A 19,129-nucleotide genomic window follows, 5' to 3' on the forward strand; every position below is an offset into this window, starting at 1 on the left:
TGGTTTTGCTGCATCTCCTCATGCATCCAATGAGCCAATGAAGTTTCCCCAGACCAGCTTTTATGTTTGTGGGTCAGGGCAGTGAATCTGTACAGTTGCCCACTTTTAGTACGCCCTTTTGTCGAGTATTGCTTTGTACGATGTACAGAAGCTCCCCACCCAGTGGTGGGCCCGCTACTTTTGAAGAAATGGGGATCTGGGAAGTGAAGATAGCTTATCTGGATTATCAACCTCATCTTCTCCCTTTCTTCTCTGATTTTTCGTCACCTTCCATACCCCCAAGCACAAGATGGAATTCCAGGAGAAAAAGGGTCCCGAGCCAGATCTCTATCAAACCGATTCTGGCCCTCGTCAAGGGGAAGTGACTCAGGTTAAGAATTTGAGAGATTTGGAAGCTGTTCCGGGATTTTGGACCAAAGTTCATGAGTTGAGCGAAAAGTTGGGTGCCGAGACCATCGGTGTCGAACAATTGCCCGAAGAAGCCAGGAATCCCAATCAGAAGCCAAGAAGTGAGCATTATTTCTTCAGAATTCGAAAGTTGCTAACAGCTTCAAGGTACGTTTTTCGTTTGGAGTACGGCAAATTTCCATTATGCTGCCTTCACCACCGGAGCTCTGGGGCCACTCCTTTTCGGCCTCGGATGGTGGGATTCATTTCTCACGGTTATCTTCTTCAACTTCCTCTCAGATCTCGCACCGGCAGTCATTTCTTATCTTGGTCCTAGACTTGGAATGAGAAGTATGATCATCGTCAGATATAGCTTCGGATTTTACGCAAGTAAGGTGATCGTTCTTCTGAATGCTATTACTTGCATTGGTTGGATTGTAATCAATACCATTGCTGGCGGAGGACTTTTATACGACGCTAGCGATGCCAAAATGCCATTGGTGGTAGCCATCATTATTGTGCTTGTTATGTATGTACCCCTTTCCGTCCCTCATTCACAGGAACTAACGCGAAATCAGCTCCCTCGTCACGTCCTTTCTCGGATACAAAGCCATCCACCTCTACGACAAATACGGATGGGCTGTCCTGATCGTGATTTCTATAATTGTGATCGGGTTTGGAGGCAAGCACTTCGTCAATGTCCCCATGGCAAAAGGTGATGATGCACGTCTCGGTGTCCTCTCATACGGAGCTCTCGTCTTCTCCTGGGGTATTACTTGGGTTCCCCTCGCTGCTGATTATTCGATATACATGCCCAGCAAGACACCCAGTTGGCAGACCTTCCTCTGGACGTTTTGCGGTATCTACATCGGCTCTACGTTTGCCTTCCTCATCGGCATTGCTCTCGCAACTTTGATCTCAAATCCAGACCCTGCGTATAATTTCCCGGCTGTATACGACGACCGAGGAATCGGGGGCCTGGTAGGAGCAATTTTCGAAGGACATGGGACAGGCGTGAGAGGTTTCGGAAGATTCATCGAGGTCCTGCTTGCGCTCAGTATCATGGGAGCCAATATCCCCAATATCTACTCATTCGGCCTTTCCGTCCAAGCAATCTCAAGTTGGACGCAAAAGATTCCACGGATAATTGTAACATTATTTGGATTTGCGGTCGCTGTCACGGTTTGCTGTGTTTTGCGTAATCGGTTCGTTGAAGCTCTCGAGAATTTCTTGAATGTACTTTCATATTGGTGTACACCATTTGCTGCCGTGGTTATGACGGAGCATTTCATATTCAGGAGGAGCATTGGCTACAATGTGTCGGTTTGGCGCGACGGAAAGGGCTTGCCTACTGGTATTGCAGCGATTGGATCTTGGGCTTGTGGTATTACAGCTGCATTCATGGGTGCCGATCAGACTTGGCTTGTTGGCCCTATTGCCAAGGCCATTGGTGGTGCTGACATTGGATGGGAGTTGGTGAGTACTTTTGACGTTTCACATGTGCATCGACTTTCAGCTAACTTTTTGACAGGGTGCTGCTGTTGCTTGTGTGGTATACCTGGTGTCGAGAACCCTGGAGCTAAAGACTACTGGCCGTTAGGAGATTGTTGCACGACAGAACTGCGTTGATACTGTGCGATAGAGATGACTTGCTAGACCATTTGTGAAAATATAGATAAAAAAGGTAATCTAAGAGAATTAATGACACTGTTTTATGATCTCCGAGTCCCAAATTTGACTTTTGATGTCCTCTATGATTACGAACGCCGAAAGTAATTGAAGAAGAAAGAGGCATCGAGCATTAACCTCTAGGTTGAAACCAGCAGACCTTGTACAACATACCAGTATTGGTGGTTGTAGTACACGCTGTTCTCTGTCTCTTCAATGACCTCCAGTAATGGTCTCATACCCTGCCATTTGTTCTTCTCCCCATCGACCAGGAATTTCGCGTCAAGTTTCTTCAGTATCTCAATCTCCTCAACCATCTCCTTTTCATTAAATGTCGTGAACATAGTGCAGTGAGGTGCATGGACCAAGTATCTGATCGTTGGCGTCCAATCATCAACACATTCCTGTGAATGTCCTGTCTGGAACGCAACAGCAAGATCCGGCTTCTTGTATGCTGGCGATTTGGCAAAGTCATGATATGCGCCTTTATGCATCTCTATACTTCTCACTTTCTTCTGTTTCGTGCATTCTGGACAGCAGTCAAGGACTATCCTCCCACCTGCATCCATCGGATTTGGTAGCTCCAGGCCAACGAAGGAGCAGTTAACCTCTTTGAGGCACGGAAGAAGATGAAGCAATTCTTCGAAGAGCATCAAAGCATCGAGCTCCTTCGCGTTGGCTCCAATCAAATGAAGATCCACTTTTTCTTTCGTCCCAAGATCCGGATACACGGCTTCGAGACCAGCGATGATGGATATCATCATGCTCATTTTCTCCGTCGCAGCTCGCAATGCACTTGCCATTTCGTCATTTCCTGCCAGTGGTTTAAGATCATGAGACAACAGCCCTTCAACCATTTGTTTATCTGATATCTTGGTGTAGTAATCGTACCAGGAACTAGCTGTGGATATTGGGAGGTAGGTTGTGCGAGGTGTGCCGGTTGGCATGGAAAGAGAAGGCTCGCCCGTTTCGGTATAGTGAGCCACAGCGAAGCGTTCTGCAGTCATCACCTCTCTGAGATCGGAACAAACAGAGTCGTGCAAAGAGAGATCGCATGACGAGCAGTGGGCTGCAATTTGACATTTGGGGCAGAGCTTCAGTGTTGAGCCTGTGGGAAGCTGGAAGGCATTCAAGTGGCAGCCAATACAGTATGGTTGGTACTGAAGGACGCGTTCGTCATTGACAGTAAATTTTGCCTTTTGGGTTCTGAATGCTGAAACTCGCGTCCACTAAATCGTCAATTAGTAAGTGGAAGGGCGATTGGGGATGGATGGAGAACCATTCCGTCTCGATATTCCTCCCATGTTTGAGATTGCTTCGGAGAATCGAGGGCATTGATACCCTGAAGTACCGGACACAATTGCTTATGACCTCTTCTCCAGTCCTTCTTCTGGCACTCAGCTGAGCAGTAGCTGAATCAAAATATCAGTACCAGATATAGTGAGAGTCGGGAAGGAAAACATACCAGACGCGTCTGCAACCGCTACATCTGTTCAGCTTCGTCGTTGCCTTGTAGCATGTGAAACATATCGCACCCTTGACCGCTGAAACCGGCGTCGGGAATAACACGCGCTCCGATTTCGACATCTTGAGAGTGGCGCGCAATAGATATCCGGGATCTTCTATGGGTGTCGTGTTTATTTATTCCTAGATGAGTGTTTAACGAAGGGTGCGTAGATGGCGGGGTCGAAAATTTAGTGGTGGAGGGGTTTCAGGGGTCTCGCTTATTTTAGCGCGTCATAACACAACGTCCTTGTTGTCAGCCCAAGATTTCATTTCATCAACGCAATCTTTGAACTAGTAAGATTTTCTATTGTCTAACTATCTAACAAAATTTTAAAGAGAGGATGTTTCGGGACTCAAAATCGATCTGGAAGGCTCTCTGCACAATATCACGGTCTATGCATTTAGAGAGACCAGGTTCTGAACAATGATAGCTAATGCTTTGCATACCCACGGACAACTACAACCAATTAGAACACTCTGCAGAGTGTGCTCTCTTTTTGACTACCTTCTCCGAAACCTCCTCAGACATTCGCTTCCTCAGTCTTCTGCCTCGCCGCTCTTCCCTTCTCACTCCAAGGAAAGTGCCAAACGGGAATCGTAAAGAAACTGTTATTGTTATCTGCGATACCAGCAATAGCCACATACCAGGCCAAAAATGCAGCTAAAAGCCCAAACATTCCTCCTGCTTTCTGACATGCAATATTCTGGCTACCGCCTGTGACATTGGGAGTCAGGAGATAAGATATGCCTAGAAGCAGGAAGGTCATCCAGACGCTGAAAAAGAGGGTACAGAAGACGACTGTGGATTTCATGGTGCAGAGCCAGAGAAGGAAGGTGAAGATGAACCAGCCCTAAAGCAAGAGTTAGCGTGAGTTGAGCTTTGGACGGGGTTGTTTAATACCATGAGGAAGAACCCGAACGCGTAGTTGAAATGAACCGGATTCGTATATGACTGTGCGATCTCGAAACCGCCTGGCGTGAGCATGATTCCTAGAGAAATCCAGAAGCCTCCGTAGCTAGATAATGCAGTGGCACCAAAGGTATTTCCTGCTGCCATCTCCCTGCCTTTGTCAGTCGATGTATCCAATTAAAGCTCCCAATGTCCGGAAGCCTCAGGACATTCATGGGTAGTCCTAAAAAGATTCAATCAATGCCAAAACGTACCACATTCCAGAAAGTAATTGAATGAGACCACCATAAGCAAACGCAGGTGCAACCACGAGGTTAGGTTCTGAAACATCCCTCGTGTGCCAATTAAGCAGCGACAAGACGAAAGTCGTCAGTGCGAACCCACAGAGACCCAACGGGGCTGGGTTAGCGATATTGCTCTTGGGTGGTTTGTAAAGACCTGGCTGAAGGTATCCCGCGAAAGCAGGGAAACGCGCAGAGTCACCAGTGTTGACATGTGCGAGAGGATTCCCACCATAATCCCAGTGTGAGGCATACCCTTGACGACTGTTGATGGAGCCTGCGCCATTCTCAGCTGGAGCAGAAGCTTTATCGTTATTGTGGGCGGTGGTGCTGGAAGAGCTGCCGTTGAGGACTCCAGTGGACGACATGTCGAAACCCTGAAATAAGGTAGAACTGTGTGAATATTCAAAGCAAGAATTTTGAATGCGGAACGACAGTCTTAGAGGAGGTTCCCCTCCATATGAAGGGAAACCCGAACGAGAGATGACGTTCCAATTGAGGGGTTGACCAAACACTATTTCGGTAACTCGTTTGCCAAAGACACTTGCTTCGCCGATCAAGATAGCTTAGATCTATACGGAACTTGCAGTTCAGACTGATGCTACTGCGATTGGAGTGCATGACATCAATGGTATATTTGACGAATTGATATGAGAGGTCGGTGAGAAGAACCGAAAAGACGGTGCGGCGGTAGTGGTAGAGACCATCTCCACAGATCAAGAAATTGGCGCGCATTGAAGCTCTTAAGTCCGATCTAAGATCTCGTGATCTTCCTTCTCTTTGATAACCCGATGTCTCATTGATACCGGGTCATTGCGCTGTCTTACGGAACTTAATGATAGCTGGAATGTTCTTCGAGGCCAAAAAAACAAACCGAATGGCAAGAAACTCGTCAACGAAGAAGAACATCGAGATGCTCAAGTCACGTGAAACCTTGCGAACTTAATTCTGATCGTCGAGTTTCTAGCCATAAAATTAGGTATATGAATGTACCGAAATCGAACGGACGTTCATGTCATAAATGCTGACCTCGCCTAGGTATTTTGCGTTCCTCAGAGTTGAATGGCACTGCATCACATTATTCAGCTTATGTAATCCAGTGCCAATCTACACTCAAGTCTATCGCTGTCTTCAACCTCCTCAGAAAACTTGCTTCAAGCCCTCACAGTATCTCGTACCAGAGAACACCTTGCCATATATACGCGTTATTCAAAGTCGAAGCGCTCCGTTGTCACACTTTGCATTCTTCTATTGTTTAATCGATGCACTTCTTTGTTTTCAGCCACCTTTCTTTCAACGATGAGACCCACATCCGCGCGCGTTCTTTTCGGACCATTCATTGGACCAGTGTACAATGGATCAAAGAAATCGCAAATATGAGTATACCGCGCCTAAAAATCTCGTATACATTGCGTGAGACTTGCTGAAAGAGGGTCACAACGATTGTGCGCAACCCCCATTCCCTTTTATCACGATGCATATGACTTCAGCAGCCGGCGGTCCGGCTCTGACTATGCTGGCAGAAAGATATACGCATCCAACAGGAAAGGAACACAAGGTCATATCATATACAGGATTGTCTGGCATGACACCACTCGTATCGCCGTCAAGCCCCACGATCAGAAGTCGAAAAAAGCATGCACAACTTGATGGCTACCAAAGACGTCGATTTCAGGCAATATCAACGAAGGAGCTCGAGTCTATGGGTGCTTTTGCCCCCCGTTTTTTCGATTTTCTGTACGCTGTTAACATTCCGATTAACCCCCTCTTCCATCGCGACAAATGGGACTATTCGTTGTCGAATGCTGCTCCTTCTTATCGCTTGCCGGGTGGCCTGGCAGGGTACTGGGAGGTATGTTATGACCTCACTTTCGCTTCTTAACTCATCCCAGTAGGCTCAAAACGATCTGGTTTGGCAGATGATCCAAGAGCCACTGAAGCTAGCTAGTTGCTTTCTGGAGAATCTCAATGTCATCCCTTGGTAGGACGGATGATTCTCAGCGCTGTTATAGACTAATGGACGTTCAGGTCGATTATACTTCTCAATGGGGATTACACGTCCATAGAAAACGGCATTCCGGATGTGTGGAAAGGTGGCAAACTCCAACGAGTCCGCAGACGCCCAGGACTTCTAGGTGTTCCACCGGGGTTCAGACCGAAAAGAGAGAAAATGTTCAAGAATATAATTTTCAGAATCACGAGTGGGCACACAGAGCCACATGCAGGATGGCAGAGTGGGGATTTCTTTCTTGGTCGAACTTGGTCAGCTGGAGATATGACTGTGATTGATTTGGCCTTGGAGGTGTTAGAGCCGTTCTTAATTAGCGATATATCTCCAGCGGAGCGCCAGCTTGACGTTTTTCGGGTTGCAGTTATTCTCCTGCACGAAATTTCCGTGAGTAATCATCATACTAGAGACATGATGGCATGGCTGATATTCTCTTCCTAGCACGCCATGTGGTCACGAGCTTATCAAGGGCTTGGTAGGCCAGCCCACTTCCCAGAACCATATTTCGAGGAGCAGTGTATTGCGGAATTGGGATTCTCATTTGAAGAGGCGGTATGGACATTTGATATCTGCGAGAGCCTGAATACATCTAACATATTCAGGTTTTTGGTGGGCGGCCGACTTACCTCACCGCCCTTGGAACTGGGAAATTTGTGGATGGAAATGGACTCTCATGCGGAGCAGTTTATTCTAGCGGATGGTTCAACAGTCTTGCAGCGAAATATGTCCAACCTGAAAGACCCGATTCTTTCCCTGCAATTACACCGCTTCCGCCCGATTGGAACGAAATGAAGTCATACCCTATTCCGCTTGAGTATTTCCAATCGCTTTCCCATTCTGACTTCTGGACAGTCCATGCACGAGCATATCAGGACGCAATCAAGATGGGCCCGAAACTATTAGGGACGCGGCTTCTCATCACAAATCAAACGCTCGATATCATGACTGTGCAAGACTCGGAGGATAGGACACAAATTCCGATTGATGTTTCAGCGGCGCCAACTGTCCAGTCAGCGACAGAGTTCGAAAATATGAGGAGAGCGAGGGCACGAAAGATCATTGAAGCCGGAACGAACATTCAAGCTAAAGCTAACGCAAGACTGCCTCAACTTCAAGCGACAATGAATAGCGACATCAATGCGAGGGGAAGGTCAAATAGCGCGTCGAGTGGGAGTGGGAGGACCGAGGATAGCAACGCTCCACCATGCACGCGATATGAAGAAATCAGAAGATATTTGTTCGCGAACAGCGGACAAGGAAGGTTATGTCTTGACACCATGTATTTTGATATGCCAGAAAATACTCTACTCAATCACATCATGCTCCTAGGAGGCATAAGACTGACGGTCCAGGAGTGGAGAGGCTTTCTACGGCTAGCAAGTGATAGGAACGAGTTTCTTAAGTGAGTCTTTCCTTCAAACAGCACATCCCCTCCCAGTCTTTAACTAATTGAAAATCAAGCTGGGTTCCCACGGGACGTGGAATTGTCCGATGGACAGCCCTTCAGGAGATCTACCCCAACCCTTCCTACGTCTCTCCCTTCTCACAATTCCAACTAGCCCAATTCCAAGCAATGTCAACCCATAACAACTGGCCAGCGTCTTATTTTCACGACATCGACCCTAACATGTTTCTTGTGGAGGCGAATAACTATTTTCAAGATATTTTGTCGAACACCATATGGGATGCGAATGACCTGAGAGCATATATCGATCATCATGATGCGACTATGACTCTTTGGTGGTAGGTTGCTTCCTTTTATACGAATGAAATGCTAACTTGAGGCAGTTGGGGCCCAAATGGAGTTATCAGAAGATTGTGAACAATTTCCTCAAAGATTACGGACACACTTTTTTTTCAATCGTGATCCCAGACTAACGAGCATTACAATTCATTGAAATCAAAACCAAATCGGTTCGAATAAAAGCGCTGAAATTGAATTGACCCACTTTTCCATTTATCCAATAACCAAAACCAGAACCAACACCAACATCGCCCATCTCGACAACGACGCATAGTTTTCTGAGATCCTGCTTTCACAAGACCTAGAGTCGGCGAGACGACAAGTAAAAAACATGAATAGCAGACTCGCTCCTCCAATTCCTCCAGCAGGTGAACGAAAAGATTACATCTGCAAATTATCCACCAGAGAACACGGTCTTTGGATTCTCAAACGAGATGATAATATCGCAGCATTTCAAGATGCCATAGCTTCTGGTCTAACAGACGATCAAGCCATGGAAAAGCTGGGCGGAACTTTCTACGCCACCGGTAAATAACCCACTGGCTAGCTCTCTCATTCCCCTTATTTAGGTTTCACTAACAAACCTTCCAATAGTTGACAGGGCCTCGAAACCTCCCAAGGAATTGATTCGAAAAGCAGAAGCCGCTTACTCTCTTCTTGCAGAGAGTGGAGAGAGATTCCACGCAGCCCTTAAATCATCAGAGATCGAGAAATCCGTATGGTATTTTATCGTAAACACCGATCCGTGGTTTCGACCTCGTGGGAGTGCTCGTGGGACATTGTTGCTTCACGATAAAGTTGGGAGAGGTGTCTGGGTTATCAATGGGTCAGATGAGGCTAAGTTTCAGATTTTCAAGAATCGAGAATCGGGTGTGGATGATGTGGATTTGATTGAGGAGAGTGGTGGAATTCATTATGAGAATAGTGAGTGAGCTACTGTTCTATCAGCTCGAAGAATGGCTAATAAAGTTGGACTTAGTGGAAGAGTTGGAGGCGGCTGAATCTAAAGCCAGAACAATCCATGAATAATTGACCTTAATTGGTCTAACACACTGTTGGTGGCCATGGAACGGGGAGGCCAATCTGAGGAGAGCTTCGAGTAAACAATTCTTCTTCCAGTTCGCAATCTCACCACATTCATTCGCAACATATTATTAATCGTTCATTATTGGTCACTGGGGACATCGTCTGCTGCCATTTTTCCTCCTTCTAGAAAGTAGATCGTCGCCTTCACTCAATTAAGCTTTGCCAAGGAGCAATCGATATCGGGATCTGAGTCTGAAAAGAGACACCGGCAGCCTTGATATGCACAAGATGTCACCAGAACAAGCAAGCCGCATTCATTCCTATGCACCTTGGAGCACACGAAGCACAAGTGTACTTCGTATGTCGTCTAATCAAAACCACAATTTTTGTCAGACCCCGCGAAAGACCCCGCTGTCACGAATCGTGAGAAACTCTCCTCTCGATCCCTCAAAATCGTGCATGGAGTCAAGATAAGCTTCAAGATTCTCACCTCTAATTCGTCGTCTCACATACGATTTCCTCCATGCATCATGCACGCAGCTCTCCTCGCAAGGAAAAAGTTCGGCTCATGGGTCAAAGAGGGGCAGGCACCGCACTTGCATCTGAGGAAACTCGGGACGAGCAACGGCAGAGCCTAGGAAGCTTCCTTCCGCCGCATGGAGACTTCCGTCATGGGCTATGAGTAACTGATACTTGTGACTTCTCAAAGGAAAAGCTGCCGGAGACGGGTCCTTGGATCCTGAATGATTGCACTACGGGTTGTGGAGAGGAGACGAAAACGGTTGCACTTGCACATGTAGACGTATCGCGCGCCGGCGCGGACGAGAGGTGGAATAAGTACCTCTTGACGTCTCCACCACGTGCGTACTAATGCCGATTCTTTATCTTGATTCTTGATAGCATCTTCTTTACTCATCAAATTGCTTGATTCATTTTGGAGCTTCCAGTGACTCTGTTGTGTTGACGAGATGGTAAGTTTCCTTTCTCGACCTCGGCATGAGCATGAACTTGAAAAACATCATCTGACGTATGTAGCACATCATAGTTATAGGCTGCGGCCTAGCTGGCCTCACAGTTTCGATTGCTCTGGCGAAGGCGGGGCATAGGATTACTATTATTGAGAGCGCGCCTTCCATTCAATATATTGGAGCTGGTGATTATATCCTCCTCTGTCCTGCAACACATCGGATTACAAGGCGTCAGAACTAATAGACTATGTACAAAAGGCATTCAAATATCTCCCAATTCCTCCCGTATCCTCCGCAAACTCGGCGTCGACAAATACATTGAGCAGTTCTGTGTTGACCCAGTTGACCTCCGTATGATGAGATGGCGAAACGGTCAGATCCTCGTTGAATGTCCTCTGAAAGAACCGGCGCAGAAAGAATACGGCAGTCCATATTGGCACATCCATCGCGCAGACTTACATCGAGGACTCTTACAAGCAGCTGAAGAGTTGGGATGTCAAGTACATCTGGATAGCCGAGTCATCGCAATCGATCCTTCGAAACCATCTCTGACAACCAAGGATGGAAAGACGTACGAAGGAGACTTGATCGTGGCTTCAGATGGCCTTCATTCCATGGCACGAAGTGTCGTTCTGGGAAAGCCAGGCCCACCAGTACCAACAGGACAGATGGTTTACCGGGTGACCCTTCCGGCACGAACTTTGAAAGGGATCCCGGAGCTGGAAGAAATTGTTACCGTGCCAAGGAATAATCATTGGTTGGGTCCTAATGGTACTGTGCTGAGTTATTTGTTGGAAGGCGTTCATGATACCCTGATAAATTTTGTGTTTACGTGGGTTCTGCTCATCCGGAAAACCTTCATTGGAGTTGACGAGAAGCAGGTGCGATGTTGAAGGTTGGATGCCGGAGGGTGTAAATCAAAGACCCGGGGATCTTGCAACTGTGAAGAAGCGTTTTCGAGATTGGGACCCGAGGTATGTGGAACATCGATGTTTGTGGAGTGACGGCTGACATGGGTAGATTGGTGAAGATGCTGGACCACATAGGTGATGTGCTGGAATGGCGTGTAAGTCTCTCCACGGTACAAGGTAACATGTCTAACTCTCACAGCTTTTCACACATGAGGAAATGCCGAGCTGGATTCATCCATCTGGTAAAATGTGTCTGATTGGTGATTCTGCTCATGCAATGACTCCATATCTTGCCCAAGGTGCTGCTATGGGAATAGAAGATGCAGCTATTCTAGGTGGACTTTTGGAGAAGTACCCTTCAACCGAGACCCTTCATGATGCACTTCTCAAGTACGAGAAGCTGCGCTTGAAACGAACGGCAAAGGTTGCGAGTGCGTCTGTTGATTCTAGATGGTTTACCCAAATGGAAGATGGGCCAAACCAGGAAGATCGAGATGAGTATTTGCTGGCGCATCCAGGAATTCAGAAGGGACACCGGAATATCCGATCGCAACAGGAATTCTTGGATTGGTTATTCGGCTATGATGCCTATGAAGAGCTAGGATGTAATCTTCTCAATGGGAAGAATGGGTATAATGGTGTGGAGCATAGTGGCGTAGCTTGAATACCAAAATTACCAAGCATCAAGACCAAGAATCGAGAGCTTGAGAGGTGATAATCACTGTATGCAATCCAGAAAGAATGCATGCCCATGCTTTTTCAACGTCCAGACATTCGGAATGGCTCCTGTACATCGCCAATCAAGGAATCAATACCGACAGAATCAGGTGCCGGTATTCATGGTTGACCCATGTGATTGAGTGGCGGCTTCGACATACTCCCATGATGCTGAGCAAAAGGTGTATCGATTGCTCCCCATTGAGTGTAAGCTGTATGCGGTGGAACGGGTGCAAGCAAATCCTCTCCCTCAGCAACCTCAGGAAGGTGATTGTGGTAATTCCCACTCAGTGTAGCTCCAGGCCCAGCCATGGTCATTGGCATCCCAGGGTAGCCATGCTCAGGAGGCATCTGGTTTGGTGCAACATAAGTGTCCGTACCAAAGAAGTCTTTCAAGTCCCAAGGTAAGTCAACCGGATCTTTTTGAAACCATGTCTGCAATACATTTCCAGACTGACCCTGTGGCTGTGCACCATAATCGAAGTGGATCGCGCCTTGTTGTTGTTCCATGTATTGTCGGTATTGTTCGGGTTGTTCTGGTTGGCTAGGTTGCGTATCGAAGATGCCCACAATCTTTGCGAGTTGTAGAGACACTTGAGTTAAGACTGTGAAGGTGGGACACAATTTGACTCTTTGAAGCGCCCCCATGACATCTCGGACAGCCTGCTTACGAGCATGATCTTCTGGTGTATCTTGCTCATCCCATGGTCTGGCCAGGAAGTCGAGAGCGAGAATAAAGACTGAATGGTAGATGTAGTAAGCATCTACCCACTGAACACCATCAAACATTCCATTCGCAATCAATTGATGCAACAAGAGAGCCGACTTCATCGAATATGTCCCACAAGCATGACTTAAATTTAGCTCTTCCTTGTCAAGATCCTGAGAACGAACATGTCTGCCAAGTTTCCGTGCTAGCTGGACTCCAACCTTTCGAAGGATAAATGGTCGCGTGACCAGGGCTTGGGTGTTGTGGAAGTGAACATGAAGAAGGATAATGGCTCGACGATGCTTGGGAACAGGTGACATGCATTCGAGACGAAGAGCTGGAGGTAAGCTGTGATGCCAAGAATCTAGATCAAGCAAGAATTGAACGGCGATGCCCATCTTTGGATGCTCTCCCTGCTGGGTCGAACCGGTCTGTGCAGCGTAGATTTTTCGTCTGATATCCGACAGAAGCTTCATAAGTCGGACAGAATATTCGATGTATCCTGGCGGTACTGAAGATCCACCATCAAGCATGAGCTCGTCGGGGAAGCTGACATTGACTTCGGAGTCATCAATTGCACAAGGTCTACCCAGAATCGCGCACTGATTTTGCTCAAACATATAAGCTGTCCACCAAACACGCTTCCGTACCTCCCTCTCCATATCGTCAAAGCCTCCAGAAGTCCCTTCTCTATGCATGCCCAAAGCCATCGCCATCCGGGAAGCACATCCTAGTAACATGAACGCACTGTTGCGCTCGGTACAGTTGTGCTGATAAAGTTGGAGTAAGAGAATCGCTTGGACGTTGATGAGAGTGGTAGCGCTGATGAGTTGGTGCATTCTAGCTTGGACGAGTTGGAGGTAATGCCGTTGTATTTGCATTGATTGTCTTGCGTCCCGTTCCTCCAGTGCCTGAGCGCCGAAAACCAAAATCATGAAGACGCAACAGATCCATCCCGGTTCAAGGTCGCGCATGAGAGCCTGTGGTTGTGACCACATAGCTTCGTACCTCATCTGAAACGTCGGTCGGTGAAACAAGAGATAATTTGGATGAACTCTGTCAAAATAAGTTTCAAGGAAAGTGTCTGTGACTTCTTTGCTAGGAAGGAGGGAGAGAACCGTGGTTCTCTTCAGCCTGCTAGAGAGCGCATTGCTGTCGACTGAAGCTGGAAACAAAGATGGCGCACGAGATTTGCGAGTTGGTATCCTTCCAGATGGCTCCCCTAAGCTTCGATCAATGTTGTCTTCGGATGAGTCCTCGCTCTCTTCCTTGACAATAGGTTCCAAGGCCTTGCTCCAGTTCGATGCTGCAAAGTCAGACGAAATCTTTGCACGTTCGTCATCCGGCTGTATGCTTCTCAATGCAGCATTGAACTCTGCGACCATGTTCCGAACTGTAAGCACGAATCCAAAAGAGCTTGACGGCCCAATATAGTGAGATGGTCCTTGGGGCATAGGAACCAACTTCTCTTCCACAACCTTGCCTGACTTTCCATCTGGATGTACACTTTCGGAGTCTCTTGATGCAATCGACGGACTTCCTGCGCTTCCTGCAGAGTGTTGAGGAGAGGAAGCAGCTGGTTTGGGAGGTTGACTGAAAACCTCTTCCGCCACCGTTTGCTCGTCAAATGTAGGTATTGCAATATCGTGAGCTTCTGCAATCGCATATAGAGTATCGATGTTATTGGTATCCTTCTGCGGGTATAGGCCTTTGATCAGGGCATCCAGAACCCTATACCGTATACTGAGGGTCTCAACGCTGCCATATATTCGAGTCTTTCGAGGCAAGGTCGATTCGCATTGCACGCCGACCTCGAGACAGCTCTGGCATGGCTCATTTTGATCGCTGCCACTGGAACGCGAGCAGCGTATGCGCCTCTTCTTACATCGATCGCAGCTGACCAGAGCTCGTCGTCGCAGATGGTCGGGGATACGTGCCTTTCCGGTCTTCTTCGCCTTGGCGTGATGGTCCATGGTGCAGTCAGCTCTTTGCGGCGGAACACCCGCGGGTTCCGTGGTCGCGGTAACGAGAGAGGGAGAGGGGTGTGCGGCGGCGGGATTGTCAGGAGATGAACGGATAGGCTGTGTCCCCCTTCTTCATGGGCGGACGAATGGTGATTGGCGATGTCGAGATGGAGTATGCGACACAAAAGCAAAAGGGCAGAGAGAGGGTTTCGGGTTGCGGAGTGTGGACAAGAAGGGACTGGGATTGAGACTTTCGTTTGGTGGAGCTTGGGGAATGTGGTCCAGTGTCCAGACCGTGGGTGTTGGAGAAAGTGTGGAGGGGAAGGGGAAGGGGAAGGGGAAAGTTCGGTGGAAGTGAGTGAGGGAAGAAAGGCCAAGGGAGTCGGCACAAGTTAAGCTTTCTCGGGACGCTGAAGCAAGCAGCTGCAAGCAATGATGCTGCAATGCACTTCGCAACTCCGGCCAGGTTGAGATCACTGAGACTGAGACTGAGGTCTGGTCTGTCTTGCTGACACAACCACCGGCTCAGAACCGCAACCGCAACCGCAACCGCACCCCACGAGGACGGTACTGTAACAACAAAAGTCGAGTACGCCGAACCGGTAGCGGGTTGCCCGTCGACTGACTGTGCCGTTGCACTGTTCGGTTGCTGCAAGGATGATGACGGGACTGCAGATTGGAGAGCCAGGAGAGGACAAGGAGAAACACCTCGCAGCTTTCTTTCTTTCTTTCTCTCCTTTCAAAAAGGATGATGACGAATTCCAATAATCACGGGCGCTCCTCTGCAAAATGAGGCTAATTGAATGGTGCAGTCATTGGCCTGTTGACGTCGCTTGAACCAAAAGAGTTGGTCTGTTCGAGGTCAGTCAGTCAGTGGTGGTCTGGTCTGGTCTGATCTCGTACGCCCAGCATGTTTGGGGCTACAGCAGACAGGGCTAGATTAGCTAGGCCGGGATAGGAAGAAGCATAAAATACAGTACAGCGAATCCCTTGCGCCCTCCACCATGCTCGAGCAGCAAACGGGGAATCGTTGCCCACGTTGGGCTTGTGCTGGACTTAAAATAATACAGTAATATGGAGAAAGTGTTCGAGAACCTGCGCTGGGCCCCGGACTTAAGAGGGGAAATGATCAAACATATATTGAGGTCGACGTTGCCATGTGCCTTGATCCATGACGTGCAGCATATATCGCAGGGAGGGATATATCATGAACGCGCGCCCAGCAATGTATTTCTCAATTTCTGGGGTGTTCATGTCGCCCTCCTCTGACGATAGCACTGCAGCAGCGTGTCTCTCTCCAGGGTGCATGTGCCTGAGTTGAGAATGGCTTCGCTGCAGAATGATGGAGGAGGCGCTAGGGAGTTGTTCAAGCACCGGCCGCTCACTACGACCATATGGCACCCCACTGCTGATTTGTTCCCCTCAAGGCCATTCGGTGGCAGAGACAACTAAGTCTGGTAACAAACAAGTGTATAACTGGTTGCGAATAATTCTCTCACATCCCATTTCCCATCACTCGCATGAGGAGATCCCTCCCCAGGACCGAATTAAGTATATAAATAAATCTCATCTCACTCTGAGATCCCAAGCATCGTCTTTCCGCGAGCCGTCCCTGGCCCCGCCCCTTTCTCATCTCAGCTCACTGATTGGGGTCCCAGAGGGCACGAGCCGAGTGCCCAGAGCTTCAAATCCCGAATATCACTTCATGTACAGTACTGTAACTCGAGCACGCTCGCACTCCCACTGATCCCACACCCCCAACGCAGCCCCCCAGTCAAACGCGAGTTTGCCGGACCCGAGCCTGATCCTTGGGCCGTTCTAGCCGGAGCACCCCCCGTTTCGAGTGATAGTCAGGCTCTGTACTGTAGTTCTCGAAGTTTTGCCGACCATTCAACACCCAGAAAACTTGTAACCGATGCTCAAATTCACAATACCGGGGAGCGTGAGGTGGGGTTTAACTTTAGCGGGACTTTTTAAATCTTAGAGGGATGATCCGCTGGCCTTGGCGGAGAATAGCTCGAGAGCGCCTGTGGCGTTCTGAGACCCAAGCCTCAACCCCAGCCCAAGTGCCCAGAGATTTACACTTCAGCTCCCCAATCTCTGGGGGGAAAAGAGATGTGATGGTATTTAACAGAGCCTGCTGCTCCACTCTTCCATTCTCGTACACATGTTGCATGTTACACAAACAGTTTGTGTCGACTCAACCAGAGATTGATAATCGCATGCAGTCCCCTTGCGATATTCAAGATGTCGATGGATGAATCCAAGAGTGGCCGCGAGGAACGTACGACGGAGGATGCGACCAAGTCTTTCAGCGAACGAGATCCGGAGAAATACGAAGAAAGCAATGGGTTCAACTCTTCAGAAAATCTCAGGCTCGACAACAATGGCCTGCCACTCGTTCCCCAACCCAGTCGCTTCAAAGATGATCCTTTGGTCAGTACATCCAATGCTATTCCTGGTTCCTTTATCTCTGTACAACCACCACGAATTCCTCTGACCGTAAGCAATAGAATTGGCCCTCATGGCTGAAATGGGCAGTCCTTATCCAAGTAGGCTTCATGGCCTTCCTGGGGCCTTACAACTCCGCCCTGATCAATCCCTCCCTCGTCCTCCTCTCCAATGCCATAAATGTCTCCTCGAAAACTGCCGCTTACACCACCACAACTTCCATAATCCTCGGGGGTATCTCGCCCTTCATCTGGACCCCACTCACAAACTACCACGGGCGACGACCCATCACTCTGGTCGCCATCCTCTTGACAATCCTCGGCGGCATTGGTTCGGGGGTGTCGTCCAGTTTCTCGGAATTGATGGGGACTCGAGTGGTGGCTGGTTTTGGATTCGGAGGGATGATGAGCGTAGGAACGGCGTGTGTGAACGACATGTTCTTTCTGCATGAACGGGGAGAAAAGACGGGCGTCTATTCGTTATTCGTTACCAACGGTGCTCATGTTGCTGCGTTAGGTATGTCATGTTCTGTCGGCCGTCTGTGCATGCATCTTCCTAGGATGTTTGGAAACTGTGCCGCATGCACGCTTCTTCGCTTTCGGGTCAATCATCAACTTTTATATCTACCTGTGTAACATTACTAACAATTCGTCTTCAATACAGTTGGAGGTTTTCTCGGTCAATCCGCAGGTTGGCAATGGGACTACTATCTAGGAGCTCTCAGCACCGCTCTCTCATTCATAATCGCTTTCTTCCTCTTCCCCGAAACGCTTTTCTCCCGCGACCCAAATTTCCTCTCGAACCGCCACCATGAACGAACATACACCCAAATGCTCTTTGACTTCAAAGGCAACATGATCCCCGGCCGCCATCTCCACGTATCCGATTTCCTCCAATCTTTCCGCATGCTCAAATACCCATCCGTCCTCTTCCCCTTCTGGTACTATACCTGGTCCTGGACTTTCATAAATGTCATGCCCGCCGTCTCCCTCGCAACTATATACACGCAATTCTATCACCTCAGCGCTGGACCAATTGGCGCCTGTCTGGGCATCTCTCTCATAATCGGCTCAGTCCTCGGTGAGCTCTCCGCTGGCAAGCTCTCAGATATCGTTATGCTCTTCTTCGCGCGCCGCAACTCCAACATCCGTAAACCCGAATTCCGTCTCTACCTCTGCACCCTCTCCGCCATCTTCATGCCCCTCGGCCTCATCATTTTTGGTGCCACAGTCGGAAAATACAACCAATACGTCCCCCTAGTCGGCCTTGGAGTCGGAGTCTTCGGTCTCCAGATCGCAAGCACAACACTCTACGCCTACGTTTCCGATTGCTACAAACCCCAGACGCCAGAATCAGGTGTACTCTTTAACCTGAGCAGAGGGTTAAGTTTCGTGGTGGGGTATTTTGCGCTGCCGTTTGCGGACAGGGTGGGGTATTTTTGGGCTTGGTTTACGTTTGCTGCTGTTTTGTTTAGTTTCTTCTGGCCGATACTGGCGTTGATGAGGTGGGGAGAAAGGTGGAGGATAAGGTTAGGGGAGCCGAGATTTCATCGGTATTTGTGATGTTTGTTATGTATGATCACGATTCACGAGAAAAGGCGTACCGGACAAAAGCTAGAGTATGGTGCCCCAGAGTTTGTGGGACAATTGGAACAAGCATCAGTAGAGCTGCATGGCGAGAACTATGACCAAATCGAGATATCCATCTTGCAGGGGCCCGCTAATGGAGTTCAAGTTGGCAGCCACGAACAATACAGCTATGTCAGCTTGCCAGAAATATAGAGACATGCAGCTTCAATTTGAAGAGTGCATCTATGCGAATTGTGTAAAGATTCAAAGTCCGTCAGTAATTGAGTACTTCAACGCGGCATGAGTTCCCT

General features: G+C 48.4%; 7 protein-coding genes across 7 annotated transcripts; 4 read left to right on the top strand and 3 right to left on the bottom strand.

Annotated features, from left to right (window-relative positions):
- The first annotated feature begins 95 nt into the window (after nucleotides 1–95).
- Nucleotides 96–2,091, top strand: LY89DRAFT_313741 (putative purine-cytosine permease FCY2). The gene is made up of 4 exons (XM_018206656.1): nucleotides 96–509; nucleotides 556–916; nucleotides 966–1,863; nucleotides 1,919–2,091. Exons 1-4 carry the CDS (start codon nucleotides 290–292, stop codon nucleotides 1,985–1,987), a joined length of 1,548 nt encoding a protein of 515 aa, XP_018077262.1. The 5' UTR covers nucleotides 96–289; the 3' UTR covers nucleotides 1,988–2,091.
- Nucleotides 2,071–3,713, bottom strand: LY89DRAFT_607800 (uncharacterized protein). Its single transcript, XM_018210477.1, has 3 exons — nucleotides 3,521–3,713; nucleotides 3,335–3,467; nucleotides 2,071–3,284 (listed from the first exon to the last, which is right to left on the bottom strand). Exons 1-3 carry the CDS (start codon nucleotides 3,640–3,642, stop codon nucleotides 2,196–2,198), a joined length of 1,344 nt encoding a protein of 447 aa, XP_018077263.1. The 5' UTR covers nucleotides 3,643–3,713; the 3' UTR covers nucleotides 2,071–2,195.
- Nucleotides 3,714–3,980: 267 nt separating this feature from the next.
- Nucleotides 3,981–5,435, bottom strand: LY89DRAFT_637256 (uncharacterized protein). The gene is made up of 3 exons (XM_018211521.1): nucleotides 4,726–5,435; nucleotides 4,463–4,622; nucleotides 3,981–4,412 (listed from the first exon to the last, which is right to left on the bottom strand). The coding sequence occupies exons 1-3, from the start codon at nucleotides 5,118–5,120 to the stop codon at nucleotides 4,083–4,085; spliced, it is 885 nt and encodes a 294-aa protein (XP_018077264.1). The 5' UTR covers nucleotides 5,121–5,435; the 3' UTR covers nucleotides 3,981–4,082.
- A 791-nt stretch (nucleotides 5,436–6,226) lies between these two features.
- LY89DRAFT_763364 (uncharacterized protein) lies at nucleotides 6,227–8,507 on the top strand (the record flags this gene model as incomplete). Its single annotated transcript, XM_018221596.1, has 6 exons — nucleotides 6,227–6,604; nucleotides 6,648–6,733; nucleotides 6,781–7,147; nucleotides 7,202–7,312; nucleotides 7,363–8,162; nucleotides 8,222–8,507. The coding sequence occupies 6 exons, from the start codon at nucleotides 6,227–6,229 to the stop codon at nucleotides 8,505–8,507; spliced, it is 2,028 nt and encodes a 675-aa protein (XP_018077265.1).
- Nucleotides 8,508–8,835: 328 nt separating this feature from the next.
- LY89DRAFT_729016 (FAD/NAD(P)-binding domain-containing protein) lies at nucleotides 8,836–12,073 on the top strand (the record flags this gene model as incomplete). The annotated part of the gene is made up of 6 exons (XM_018219333.1): nucleotides 8,836–9,031; nucleotides 9,099–9,428; nucleotides 10,757–11,330; nucleotides 11,380–11,472; nucleotides 11,519–11,564; nucleotides 11,609–12,073. 6 exons carry the CDS (start codon nucleotides 8,836–8,838, stop codon nucleotides 12,071–12,073), a joined length of 1,704 nt encoding a protein of 567 aa, XP_018077266.1.
- Nucleotides 12,074–12,246: 173 nt separating this feature from the next.
- Nucleotides 12,247–14,808, bottom strand: LY89DRAFT_575315 (uncharacterized protein; the record flags this gene model as incomplete). The annotated part of the gene is made up of 2 exons (XM_018208785.1): nucleotides 12,247–13,969; nucleotides 14,009–14,808. 2 exons carry the CDS (start codon nucleotides 14,806–14,808, stop codon nucleotides 12,247–12,249), a joined length of 2,523 nt encoding a protein of 840 aa, XP_018077267.1.
- A 1,758-nt stretch (nucleotides 14,809–16,566) lies between these two features.
- Nucleotides 16,567–19,072, top strand: LY89DRAFT_680990 (MFS general substrate transporter). Its single transcript, XM_018214184.1, has 3 exons — nucleotides 16,567–17,235; nucleotides 17,313–17,766; nucleotides 17,914–19,072. Exons 1-3 carry the CDS (start codon nucleotides 17,047–17,049, stop codon nucleotides 18,810–18,812), a joined length of 1,542 nt encoding a protein of 513 aa, XP_018077268.1. The 5' UTR covers nucleotides 16,567–17,046; the 3' UTR covers nucleotides 18,813–19,072.
- The last annotated feature ends 57 nt before the right edge of the window (nucleotides 19,073–19,129 follow it).

This window comes from Mollisia scopiformis (genome assembly GCF_001500285.1).
Source record: "Mollisia scopiformis unplaced genomic scaffold LY89scaffold_3, whole genome shotgun sequence".
NCBI lineage: Eukaryota > Fungi > Ascomycota > Leotiomycetes > Helotiales > Mollisiaceae > Mollisia > Mollisia scopiformis.

Bases quoted from the DNA above. Each gene is read 5' to 3' on its own strand.
- LY89DRAFT_313741 (XM_018206656.1), top strand. From the start codon at position 290: ATGGAATTCCAGGAGAAAAAGGGTCCCGAGCCAGATCTCTATCAAACC. The intron at 510-555 runs GTGAGCATTATT...AACAGCTTCAAG, and splicing joins TCCCAATCAGAAGCCAAGAA to GTACGTTTTTCGTTTGGAGT. The intron at 1,864-1,918 runs GTGAGTACTTTT...ACTTTTTGACAG, and splicing joins CTGACATTGGATGGGAGTTG to GGTGCTGCTGTTGCTTGTGT.
- LY89DRAFT_607800 (XM_018210477.1), bottom strand. From the start codon at position 3,642: ATGTCGAAATCGGAGCGCGTGTTATTCCCGACGCCGGTTTCAGCGGTC. The intron at 3,468-3,520 runs GTATGTTTTCCT...ATTTTGATTCAG, and splicing joins AGCGGTTGCAGACGCGTCTG to CTACTGCTCAGCTGAGTGCC. The intron at 3,285-3,334 runs GTTCTCCATCCA...TTGACGATTTAG, and splicing joins AGGAATATCGAGACGGAATG to TGGACGCGAGTTTCAGCATT.
- LY89DRAFT_637256 (XM_018211521.1), bottom strand. From the start codon at position 5,120: ATGTCGTCCACTGGAGTCCTCAACGGCAGCTCTTCCAGCACCACCGCC. The intron at 4,623-4,725 runs GTACGTTTTGGC...TGACAAAGGCAG, and splicing joins CAATTACTTTCTGGAATGTG to GGAGATGGCAGCAGGAAATA. The intron at 4,413-4,462 runs GTATTAAACAAC...CTCTTGCTTTAG, and splicing joins CGTTCGGGTTCTTCCTCATG to GGCTGGTTCATCTTCACCTT.
- LY89DRAFT_680990 (XM_018214184.1), top strand. From the start codon at position 17,047: ATGTCGATGGATGAATCCAAGAGTGGCCGCGAGGAACGTACGACGGAG. The intron at 17,236-17,312 runs GTCAGTACATCC...CGTAAGCAATAG, and splicing joins GCTTCAAAGATGATCCTTTG to AATTGGCCCTCATGGCTGAA. The intron at 17,767-17,913 runs GTATGTCATGTT...TCTTCAATACAG, and splicing joins TGCTCATGTTGCTGCGTTAG to TTGGAGGTTTTCTCGGTCAA.